The sequence below is a fragment of the Podarcis tiliguerta genome, assembly GCF_965153285.1.
Source record: "Podarcis tiliguerta genome assembly, chromosome: 3".
Classification (NCBI taxonomy): Eukaryota; Metazoa; Chordata; class Lepidosauria; order Squamata; family Lacertidae; genus Podarcis; species Podarcis tiliguerta.
The window spans coordinates 30,418,825-30,431,005 of record NC_139536.1 but is presented as its reverse complement, the minus strand read 5'-3'; the positions used below and the strand labels follow the sequence as shown (position 1 = coordinate 30,431,005).

At 44.4% G+C, this 12,181-nt stretch overlaps 1 protein-coding gene across 2 annotated transcripts in view; it reads right to left on the bottom strand.

Moving 5' to 3' along the window:
- CNIH3 (cornichon family AMPA receptor auxiliary protein 3) overlaps positions 1-11,601 on the bottom strand; it is a 61,541-nt gene extending 49,940 nt beyond the window's left edge. Inside the window, exon 1 of one of the 2 annotated variants that reach the window (XM_083434595.1) lies at positions 10,288-11,601. In XM_083434595.1, coding sequence (XP_083290721.1) covers positions 10,288-10,368 — 81 coding nt within the window. In that variant the 5' untranslated portion in view covers positions 10,369-11,601. The remainder of the gene's footprint in view (positions 1-10,287) is intronic. The other variant, XM_083434596.1, reaches the window with a different exon arrangement.
- Between the last annotated feature and the right edge of the window lie 580 nt (positions 11,602-12,181).

Genomic DNA, 12,181 nt, shown 5'->3' with positions numbered 1-12,181 from the left:
GTACAGAATCCGAGCTTGTTGTGGCTTTGTGGGGGCCCTGACCTGACTATGATGGGTGCATCATACTTTGACTTGGAGGAGGGAGAGGAAACACCTTGATTTGCCTAATTATTCAGCTCACACACAGAGCCGATACATAGCTCCAGTAAATGCTTCCCCAAGGAAGTTTTGTACTCCTGGTGTTGAAAGAGGTGGTGAAATGTCCTATGTTGAAAAAACATATTTGGACCCCTGTAATCTGAATAACTATCGCCCAGTATTTAACATCCCTTTTTAGGCAACGTATTCAAATGGGTTGTGGCAGAATACCTCCAGTGGTTTTGGGTCAAACTGATTATTTAGATCTCTTCCAGAATAACTTTTGGCCTGATTTTGGAACAGAAACTGGTTTGCTTGCCCTGGTGCAACCTTTCCCAACCTGATGCTCTCCAGATGTTTGGACTACATCTTTCTCATCAGCCCCAGCAAACATGTCAAATGGTCAGGGATGATGGGAGTTATAATCCCAAACATCTGGATGGCACCAGGTTGGGAAAAGATGCCCTAGCTGGGAAATAGGCAGGAGGACTGCATCCCTGCTGGTTCTCCTGGACTTCTCATGGTATCCTTCTGGGTCTTTTTTAAGGGATAAGCAGTGGATCTCCTGGGGCTGATGTGGATTGGGGGCCCAGTACATACACACCCTGTAATCTATTTGCAAGAACTGTTGCTTATGTACACATATAAACTTAGTCTAGCCTACCTCACAGGGCTGTTACAAAGATGGAAATGGGGAGGGGGTGATAATGTACACAACCTTGAGCTCCTGGGAGGAAAAGCAAGATACAAATAGACAATGTAATTCCTGTAAAAATAAACATACACAAAGCCAGAGAAGCCGTCCCCCTTGATCTAACTGCAACATTCCACAGTCCTGATACTTTACTGCAAAATACCAAGAGAAGGCAAAAAGATTGCCAACACTGGAGATGTACCACATACGCCACACATAATAGTTTTTTGTCAGAACTGCTCGGTCAAACCCAGACTGCTCACTGCTGAGATATTGAAGAGGTGATTGGATCCAGTTTGCCCTACCTGGTTGTTCTGAGCTCAGATTCGCTGGGGTTTTTTTTTATTCTCAAAACCAGCAGTGAAGGAGGCTGCTACCAGACAATTAAGAGAGTTTGGAAGAGAAATATGGAGTGCTTTGGTTTAACTAGGGTTCTGATCTCCAGCATTTATAGGTAGGTCTTGGAATCAGTAACAGGCTCTAAAGATTTCTTAAGAAGTCTAAAGGGGAAAGAATTAGATATTGCAGCTGATATACATACGACTGGAACTCAATGGAACCATATAAATCTGTATCTGCTAAAGTGAAGGAGTAATCCCTAAAGTTGATACACAAGTGGTATCTTACCCTGAGGAAAATGACTGTATTGCACCCCAGGATGTATCCTGCCTGTTGGCGGGAATGCCAGTCGATTGGGACTTATGTACACATGTGGTGAACATGTCTCCAAGTACAGGTTTTTTGGGTGCAAGTGTTTCAGGAAGCATCATGGGTCCATGGGTCTACCACTCTCCACAGCTGGCACTTTTAAATTTATATATAGGTCTTGACTTAGATTCAAAGTATAAAGAACTTTTAAGTCATTTAACTGCAACAGCAAGGTCTGTGATAGGGTTTAATGAATGAATATAGATCAATAATATCAAAGGTTAACACAAAGGTTAAGAGCTACTTATGGGCAGAAAGATACTTTTATATCTGTTTGATATACATTTATTAACTGTTTAGCAGCCCAGGAAAAAATAAATTTGTATAGTTAGAAAATAACCATCAATACATTTTGATGGCATCCTAAAATGCATGTAAACAATCTAGGTAAAGTCTTTTCTGAGAGATGGAGGGAAGTGATGCCGAAGAGTCGCATAGGTGAAAGTGAAGAAGACAAAGGAGATGTCAATCATGGTGATAGTGAGAGGAGGAAGGGGGTGTCAGCAGGTTGATCAAGAGGGATCAGAAATATGTACAACAAAATAAAGCAATTATCTGCAAAAGGGGATGCTGAAACAAGTAGAGGTGGAAGATGGGCCTTGAGCAGAGATTTTGGAAGAAGATGGGATACATGGAATGAAATCAAATTAGGAAGTACTGCAGAGGAAATTCAATAAGAGGGTTATTATGATGTTCAAGTTATGCCTCACCCAGCAAGGGATGGTGGGGAGAGAGGAGAACACCTCCTCACTCCTTGATAACCCTGCCAACCCTGAGAGTCATCTTACTGGAGCAGAACTGTGGGGGTAGAAACCAGCTGGTGGTGATGACTGCAATCCAGCCAAAGAACTGAAAAACTAGCACCACTAAGGCAAGGAGTGTCAGGGCTGTGATGAGGTTTCTTTCCTCCAAGATTGTTGTTGTTTTTCAGAGTGCCTCTTGCAGGGGTTGAACTGTCTCATGGTTAGGGTTACTCCTTGGTGGGAGAAAGGAGTAGTGGGGAGGTTGATGAGGGTCTTGGATGGAAGACAGCAACCTGCATAAAAGCTAGATTGCTGTTGGTGAGTCATCTGATTCTCAACTAGCCTCTGCCATGACTCTTATAATCATGCTAAACTATACCTCCCCATCCTGCTGTGGCATATGTTGCTCCCATCCTGGCTGCCCTCATCACTATGGCAGAATAGATGTGAGTCAACTAGAACAGCTAGGGCCAATGCACATACTACACACAGGGGCAAACCCAAGTCTCTCCCAGCCTTAGCCGTGCCTGCTTGAATCACATATTTGCAACATTCACACTTTACATTTTAGATGTACACTTAAAACATCCTACTATCAATGCAATGTGTGTACCAACAGCAATATGTAAGCCTATAAATGCTTGCCTTAAGTATGGTAGGTAAAGGTAAAGGGACCCCTGACCATTAGGTCCAGTCGTGGCCGACTCTGGGGTTGTGGCGCTCATCTCGCTTTATTGGCCGAGGGAGCCGGCGTACAGCTTCCGGGTCATGTGGCCAGCATGACTAAGCCGCCTCTGGCGAACCAGAGCAGCACACGGAAACGCCGTTTACCTTCCCGCTGGAGCGGTACCTATTTGTCTACTTGCACTCTGACGTGCTTTCGAACTGCTAGGTTGGCAGGAGCTTAAGTATGGTAAGTAAAGGTAAATCAGCATTATTATCACACATATTGCAGGTGGGGGTAGAAGTTGAGAGACAGTGGCTTAGGAACGTAGGAAGTTCTTTTCTACGGATTCCATCTGGCTCAGGACTGCCTACACTGATTGGCAGTGACTCTCCGTGGTTTTAGACTGGGGCCTATCTGGAGATGCTGGGGATTGAACCCAGGGCCATCTGCATCCCAGACAGATGCTCTTCCACTGAGCTATGACCCTTCCCAAGCTTATGGTCATTCTGTTTACTGAAGGCCACCTAATGAGGAAGCAATATTCAGACCAGGGACTTACTAACTCACAGCTCAGTCTCTTAGCCATTACACTACACCAGCTTTGATAATATCACAAAGTGTTTGCTCTTTTTTAAAAAGTATTTTAAAGTTTTGTAATTGCCTGCTATCTCTTCAAAATGAGGTAGTGGTTAAAAAAATGAGGCTAATTACAATTTCACATTATTTCTCAACTGCTGAAGAACAAGAGAGAGCACAGCACTGACTCTCCCACATTTAATTAACCATTTAACCACAATTTTCTTCCTTCAGATGTATGTTTTATGCATTGTATTATGTTCCTCCCTCCCCATATTGGCTTGTATTATAGACATCCTGGTTAAAGTGAAGAGGGTTTTTCTCTTTTATTCTTTATTGCAAAACATATTTGACTCAATGAGTTTCAAAGTATATAGCAATTTAAAAATTATTTGTGTTAAGAGGTTATCTGAGCTACCACTGAAAAGCACTAGTGAAAACAGTTGCATGGCAACATACTTTAAAAACAGTTTAATATCTAAGAAGTCAGCAAAGAGAACTGAAAAGAATGGTGTGCACTTTAGCTGAAGTAAAACATACTTTACTGTGCTCAATTGCAGCTCATGTGAGATTTTTAAAAATCCGTTTTGAAACATATTTTTGTTAGCTAGACACAATTGAAAATTTAGCAGTAGAAAGAAACTGAAAGGATCAATCTGGTTGCATCGATTTAGGCAATCATATTTTCAGTTCCTTTCATCTTTGGTATTGATTAAGGGCTAAGAAGCTGTGCCCCTCAGCAGCTTCCCCATGGCTGATTTCACATGGTGGTGTTAACCTTGAAGTGGAGATAAGAGGTACCTTTAAAAATAGGTGTCAACTAAGGCTTTTGCACTAAAGGCATTCTTTGGACTATTGAACTTGCACTGGTCCTGATCATTTCTGCTTCTTGTGCTGGGGACAGCTTTGGGACATTTAGGCAGTTTGAATCTGTGCACCCAGTGCTCAAAAAAACCCTTTGGCTAGAAGACCCCTTTAAAAATTATTTTAAAATAGTGCATTGTATTAGCAAGTGCCATACACAGAGATATGTACAACTCTCCACGTGAGAAGCAGGGACAGAGGGTACCGGAGGTCTTGCAGAATGAAGTCCAGAATGATTCCAACTGCAAATAAGGACAGGAAGTAGCACATTTGTTTTCCATTTCACACCTCTCACATTTCCTGCGAAAACTTTTTAACAAGTCCTAGCTAAACAGATGATCAAATCTGAAAAAGAACAGTTTTTGAAGATGATCTATGTTTTTGCAAGAGAGATCAGCTCACACATTGGGTTGTTGTTGTTGTTTTAAATGTACACAGTGTTTTAGAGAGGGACATGTGACTAAAGTGGAGATCAAGGCAGGTGAGTGCCTAGTGGTAAGAGCACAGCCTTCCAGAGAGATAGCCTTCCAGTTCTCTTTCAGCTTCTCCACCCCCGGTGTCTATCTCCGTGGTGCTGAGTGCCTCTTCTTTTCCTTTGCCTCCTGCTTTCATCTCCACAGATACTGTTGTGGTGGCATTTGCAAGCAGGCAGTTGTTATAGTTACTTGCTTAATTGCAAAGAAAACCTCAGTGGCTGAGGGAGTCAGAGCTCTCTTGCCCTTCAAATTCCCTGAGCTGCTTTGACAGAGGGGGGAATTAAGTGGGTGTGTAAATGTGTTTTTTATATCCTCATCTTTTAAAGGTGAAAGTGCTGAAAGATAGGTGAAAATCAGTGTCAATGCATTTTAGAAAATGTGGACAAGACAAATCTCAACTTGGGGAAAAGATGATCAGAACGTAATGCACTATTTTACATCTGAGTAACACTAAAAACTTGTCAGGAAGTGTTTTATTGAGAAAAATCCGTAATGGTGTTGAATAGCACCAAAACTGTAATGTGTATGGAGCCTGGTTCTAACTTGGACCCTTTTGCCTAAAAGTGATGAAGAATGCATGGAGCATTATTATTGGGCACTGCAGTATGGAATATCTGGACACAGGGTGTGGGACAAATTACTCCTTGATTACAAATATCTAATGAGCTGTCACATGAAAGATGGAGCAAGCTTGTTTTTTTCTTCTCTGGAGGGTAGAACCCAAACCAATGGCTTCAGCTTATGAGAAAGGAGATTCTGACTCAGAATCAGGAAGAAGTTTCTGGCGGTAAGAGCTATTTGACAGTGGAATGGATTCCCTAGGGAGGTGGTGGACTCTCTTTCCTTGGAGATTTTTAAGCAGAGTTTGGATGGCCATCTGTCGTAGATGCTTTAGTTGAGATTTCTGCATTGCAGGGAGTTGGGCTAGATGACGCTTGAAGTCCCTTCCAACTCTACATTTCTATATCTCATACATACAATCCTCCTAACAGACAGTGTTCCTAATGGCATAGAATGCAGTCCATACATAGCAGAGACACACAGCGGCAGCAAACTTCTTCTGGCATGATATGGTCATTTCGCTGACACATGTTGCTGTGGATATCTAATGACAACAAAGATGTACATTCAGCATCTAGGAGGCATGGACTATTTCATCCAGCCCAGACACCAAAGCTTTGCATAGCTACTATATCTGTATTTACTGATGTAAATGAAAATACATTAAAATGTAAAATATGAGTATATTCTTCTCTAGGCTGAGTCAAAGACAAACACTAGTCAATCTTCTACAAGCCAACAACAGCTCATACTTATCTGAATCTTCTACCTTTGTCAAAATTCTCTTAACACAGGTACCCAGGTTTCTTGGGGCATAGTGTCTGACAACCAAGACACAATAAACTCTTATATGAAAGAATACACAGGTCCTAAGCAGAGTGTATTAAACTTAACTAACTACCAATATGTTCTCTGTGTAGGGCAGGGGCAGCTAGCATGGTGCCCTCCAGATGTTGCTGGACTCAGCTCCCATCAGCCCCAGCAAGCATGACCAACTAGCAGGGGTGCAGTCCAACATGTCAAGGGCCCTATGTTATCTACCCCAATCTAGCACACAAGAAGGAAAATAGCAAGCAGCCCTCTACCAAATCAGAAAAATAGCTGACCATCCCCATTAAAGAAACCTAGAACAAGTACGGAATGTCATGGTTTCCTCACTAACACAAACATGCACTTTCTCACTCCATAAACTCAATGACAAGCATTTTCGCGTAAGCCACTTACCAAATGGAACCAGAATTTCCCATAAAATTGAGTCATGTGAATATATAAAGAGATTTCATTTGAGCCAGGGTTCAGCAAAGCATAGCATCAGAACCTTACTTAAATGCTATGGCACAATCCTATAAATGTGAACAACACTTGACCATGTATGGAAATATCAACACCATCTGACCATGTGCAGATTGCCTCATGAGTAAATACAGTAACTACAATCCATATCAATGCAATTAGAGAGGCATTGTGGGGTCACAATTCAGCCCAATAACTAAATAAAATAACACTGTCCAATGGAATATACCCAATGGATATTACTTTGCTTTTTTTGTTGTTCAGTGATTCATTCAGTACTGCAAATGACAGCAATGTGCCAGGCAATCACAGGACAGACTTCCATTCACTATGGTGAATGTGATGACATCCTCTGCTGATCAGGATAAGCCAATAGCCTTCCTTGGAGCTGTAGGAGTAGGCAGGGATCACCCCAACACATATGCAGTGATTCCATCCCCCTCCCCAGCTTCAAGGTAGGAAGGAAGGCCAGAGGACTTATTTTATCTATTCATTCATTCATTGCAACATTTATAACCCACACTTTCCTTCTCAAGCAGGTGTGTTCAAAGTAGCTAACAAAAGCAACTTTGGGATTTGTGTTGCCAGTGAAGCAGCTAAATCAATAACCTGGCTATTCTTTCCTGTGCCAAACAGAGGGGAGCAGGGACTGCCCTTTAAGAGGTGCAATGCAAGGTTAATGACCAGGGGAGAGTAAGGGCTTAACAGCCACATCTTCGGCCAGCCAAACCTGTAGAGCTCTGTATGAGTGACTAATGTACTAAGTGTATTGAGAGAAATATATATTTAGAAGTGCTATTTTTAAAAAGCATCTCCTTATTTATGATAAATAGATAGCTGTTTAGATAGGAGATTCTGATGGGCAAGAATTTCTGGTGACCAATCAAAAACAGTACTTCCATCAAATGTTGATACCTGTGTCTTTAGATAACAGACTCTGAGGGCCCAACCTGACAAGACTTTAGAGTTCTGTGATTCGATCTTCCATCTCTTTTTAATTTATTCCAAAAGAAGCCAGGGGGGATTAGATCAGGATGACAGTGTTGAGGGATGGGACTTAATCCTCCTGCCCATCATTTTGCTCATCTAAATTCCCCCCTCCAGCTGATACTTCCCTCATTAGGGCTGCTGTTGAATGAAATTAAAAGAGACAAGAGATGCAATTATGGATCTCCAAGGACTCATCTACTTCATCCCTTATAGGCAAGAGGATATTCTGAAGGCCTGGACCTCAAGAACAGCATCCCATCAAAAGGTGGCATCTATGCATCTGTGCTTTCAGGTAGAAGATTCCCAAGAGCAAATTTCTGATTACCTGACAATCAAGAACAACATGTTTTGAATATGTACATAGCTATGTTTTCAGATGGTGGATAAGGGTTTTTGATGTCCTGGTTGTCAAAACAAGCACCCTAACAAATTTGGGTCCTTACATTCAGGAAATATTATGCATCCCCACCCCTGGATTTGAGAAGGTGGTACTTATCCGAGTGAATCTGCTTGATAAAGATAACTATTTCCCAAAACATTTTTTAAAAATCTAATTTACCAGTAACTTCCCATGAATCAGCTATATAAAAAGATGGTTTTCCAGATGGAGGACCAGGCTGAAAACCAGTCTGAACAAAACATACCTTGTCTAATTTTGTTTTGTTACCCATTGAACACTTATGTCTAGTTTTTCTGAATCTTGTCTAGCGTATCCATTTGACTACAGCACATTCTGGCACAGAGATGGAGCTGCAGGTGATATCAAATGAAGATTGCTACTAGTATCTGATGCTAAGTACAACAAGAAGAAAGCCCATGTTGTGGGTGGAAATTTCAGGGAGGAGGAATGTAGCATTTATTATTTGCTATGTTCATATCTGACCCTTCTTCCAAGGAACAAGGATAACATATGCAGCTCTCTTCTTTTCCCCATATTATCATCACATATACCCTGTGAAATACGATAGGCTGAGAGATAGTGGATTGCCCAAGGTCACCTAGTAAACTTCATGGCTTGGTGGAGATTCGAACCAGATCTCCACAGTCCTAGTCCCTAACTACACCACAATGGCTCTCCTGACTTGATCATCATAAAATCCTATCAGTAAGGCAATCTGACAAGCTTGTTTCCCCAACCTTCCCTCCACACACCTCCTTTCAAATGTGTGACATATTTTGTGGACTGCTCCTGGCTTTCTACCAAGTAGCTGAGTAACTTGTCTGGCAAAGTATACAACTTTTTAGCCACTGAGAAAAGCCGAACTCGTAAGGCTGGGGCTGAAAATAAACCTGATAAATGTGTCGTTCACAAATAAGATCACTTAATTTGTCTACACCTGATTAGTGACAATAAGTGTTCAGATTCAAATAATGAAGGTGGGGTGCAACAAGGTTACACCTGGTAGTTACACTGACACACATTTGCCACATTCCCTGTCAGCCGGACTTCTAGCGCCAGTGTGAAGGACGTGCATATACATACAGGTCCTCTCCGTACAAATCGGAATTGTAACTGGCCAGGATTCCCATTCACATATGACATCTTTGGGCATATATCTGTGCAAATGCAAGTCGCCTTCATACTAACTCAATGAACACCCATTAGGGCAAGGGTTATTATTATATTTATTTATATCCCGCCTTTTTCCTGGATCTGGACCCAGTGGTCTGTGAGCATCATTCAGGTGGTCCATGGCATGTCTGCATTAAATATTCACATTGACTTTACTTGTATCTTAATTGCTTCTTTTATTTCTTATATTGTATATCATGCAGTATCTAGCATAGCACATTACAATTGCTACAGCAGGCAGAAAAATCATTAAGTGGTCCACCAAGACCATCACCAATGTTCAAGTGGTCTGGGGGTGGGGGCATGCTTGGGAACCGTACTGCATTTGGGGATGCAACTAGCCTGTGTAATTCCACTACCCCTTGCATCCAGTCACTGGAAATGGGGGGCAGGGGCTTCTGTACACCCCTGACAACCAGCATCTGGATGTGTCAGTTGTCTCTATTGAAAAGCACTGCCCACAAGGCGATGTTAAAAGCTGTAGCCTTTGCTCTCCCAGATGTTCCAGTCATGAAGGGATAAGCATGTCTTGCACAAACCAGCCTTCTTCTGGAAAAATTGGGACGACAACGTCCATCGCCCCTGGCCGTCGGCAACATTGGCCAGGGCTGACGGGAGATGGGATTTCCAGATGTTGGAAGGCACCAGGTTGACACAAGTGCGAACCATCTACGAGGAACAAGAATAAGGCTTGCATGTGCAGCATACGTTCAAAACTCATCTGGAGCACATTTTTGTCCCTCGAAGAACTCTGGGCACTGTAGTTTGCTAAGGGTTGCTGGGAATTGAAACTCTGCAAAGGGTAAACGACAATGCCCTGAATTAATTGAGGGGAAGAATTCATAGCTGTCAACGTTTCCCTTTTTTTAAAGGGAAATTCCCTTATTCCGAATAGGATTCCTCGCAAGAAAAGGGAAAAGTTGACAGCCATGGAAGAATTTGCTTCGAATGTAAGGTTGTTTAAAGAGAAGAGGTGACTGGAAATGGTGGAAAGTGGAATTTGTGTGTGTGAGAGAGAGAGAAAGAGAGAGTAGGGGGAGGATTTGCGGGAAAGAGCTACTCACGTGCCAAATAGCGAAGAAGATGAGGGCCGCACACAGGACCAAGGAGAGCATGTAGCAAAAGGCAGCAAACGTGAAGGCCATGGCGGGAGCAAGAGGAGCCTGGTGGGACTGGCGCGCATGCACTCAGCCCGGGCAGGAAGGCGCCTCCTCGGGAACTCGAGGCGGGAAGAGCTCCTTCCTCTCGGGAGGCCGCCACAAGCTCACTTCAGAAAACTCCCACCCTGCGCGGGAAACCAGCCCCTCAGCAGGCATCCAGGAGGGGAGCAGCTTTTGAAACCTTCAGGATGGCTGGAAAAAGCTCGCCGGTTCCCGGGAAGGCGGAGAGCGCAAGTGCCCCGTTCTCCCTCACACACACAAACTCGAGTCAAAGTGGGCTAGGCGGAAAAGTCGTTCCGGATGAAGAGGAAAAAGGAGGTCCGGCAAGCGGCGAGCACCCCGGGGATCCCAAGCCCAAGTTCCCGGCGCACCCCGGAAAGTGCCATGGCTAGTGGAGGGGGATTTCTTCGGAGCTCCGGGTTTCGCTGCGCCCATAAAAGAAAGGACCTGGACAGAAAGGGAGCGGGATGGAAGCCTCCCTCGATCTCGGTTCTCGCGCTATGGAGATGGGTTTTTCTTTCTCTCTCTTTCTGCCTGCAAGCGGCTCTGTGGCGGGGAAGCAACGCTTCTGGTGCTCCCTCGCTTCTTCTCCTCCTTCAGCAGGAGTTCCTTTGTTCCTCAGACCCGCGGCGAAGATTCAGTCGCATCCCCGCCGCCTTCTCTCCATAGTCGACGGGGGGGAAGAGCCCTCCTTCCCTTAGCCGGTTGCAGCAGCTGCTTGTCTTGAAGGGGGGAATAAGGAGAGTCCACCTGCTGCTTCTGGATACAAGGGATCTTGGACTCTCTCTCACACACTCATACATACGGATCTCGCTCCTGGCTCGCACCTCCAGCAGCACAAACGAGGCGGCGAGGAGGGGACTTTCTTTGGGCTCCTCCCGCGTCGCAGCTTCCTCCTCGCCTTCCCCCTCCAACTTGTGCACGCACACACCCATGCACTCCAGAGTTGTCGAAAGCCCCGAGGAAACCACGTGGCCGCCCAGGCAAGTCCTCTTTCTGGTCGCCTCCCGGTGCCCCGCTGCTGATCTATGCCCAGCTGACCTCATGGTGGTGGTGGGCAGTGCCAAATCGCCTTCGCCGTCCATACAGCTGTGGCTGAAAAGCCCACATTTCCCACCCGCGCAACTCACCCCAGACTTCATTTGAGAAAGGTGGCATGGGGGGGGGGTGGACACATTGCAACTTCAAAGCCCATGAGAGCACCGGGAGAAAATCTGTAGTCCTGCAAATGTTGTTGGACTACAGTTCTCACCATCCACGACCACTGGCCATGCCGGCAGGGGCTGGTGGGAGTTGGGGGGATGTGGTAGTTCTACTTTGCCTGCAAAAGCCCCATATTCAACCTCAGCATCTCCAAGTAGAACTGAGAAAGACTCCATATCTCAAATCTGGGAGAGCTGCTACCAGTCAGTGTAGACAATACTGAGCTAGGTGGTGCAATAGCCTCATTCAATATAAGGTAGCTTTTATCTGGAGGGCTAAAGGTTGCCCCATCTCCACTCCACTGCAAACTGTTGGAACTGGGGGAATCGGGAAAGGCAACTAGATGATGTGGCAGAGATTTAAGGTAGTAAATGATGTGCAGTTGTGAACAAGGAGAATTACTCCTCTCCATCTACCCAGAACTGTTAGGCTACACTGCAAAAGTAAAAAAACTTATTTATACCCATGACTGTGTGCACTGGAGCCTACAACCTGGGAGAGAGGAAAAGCTGACAAATCAGCGAAATTAGGCTGCGTGCACATTACTGCTTACTCCAACACACTACAGTGGTACCTTGGGTTACAGACACTTCAG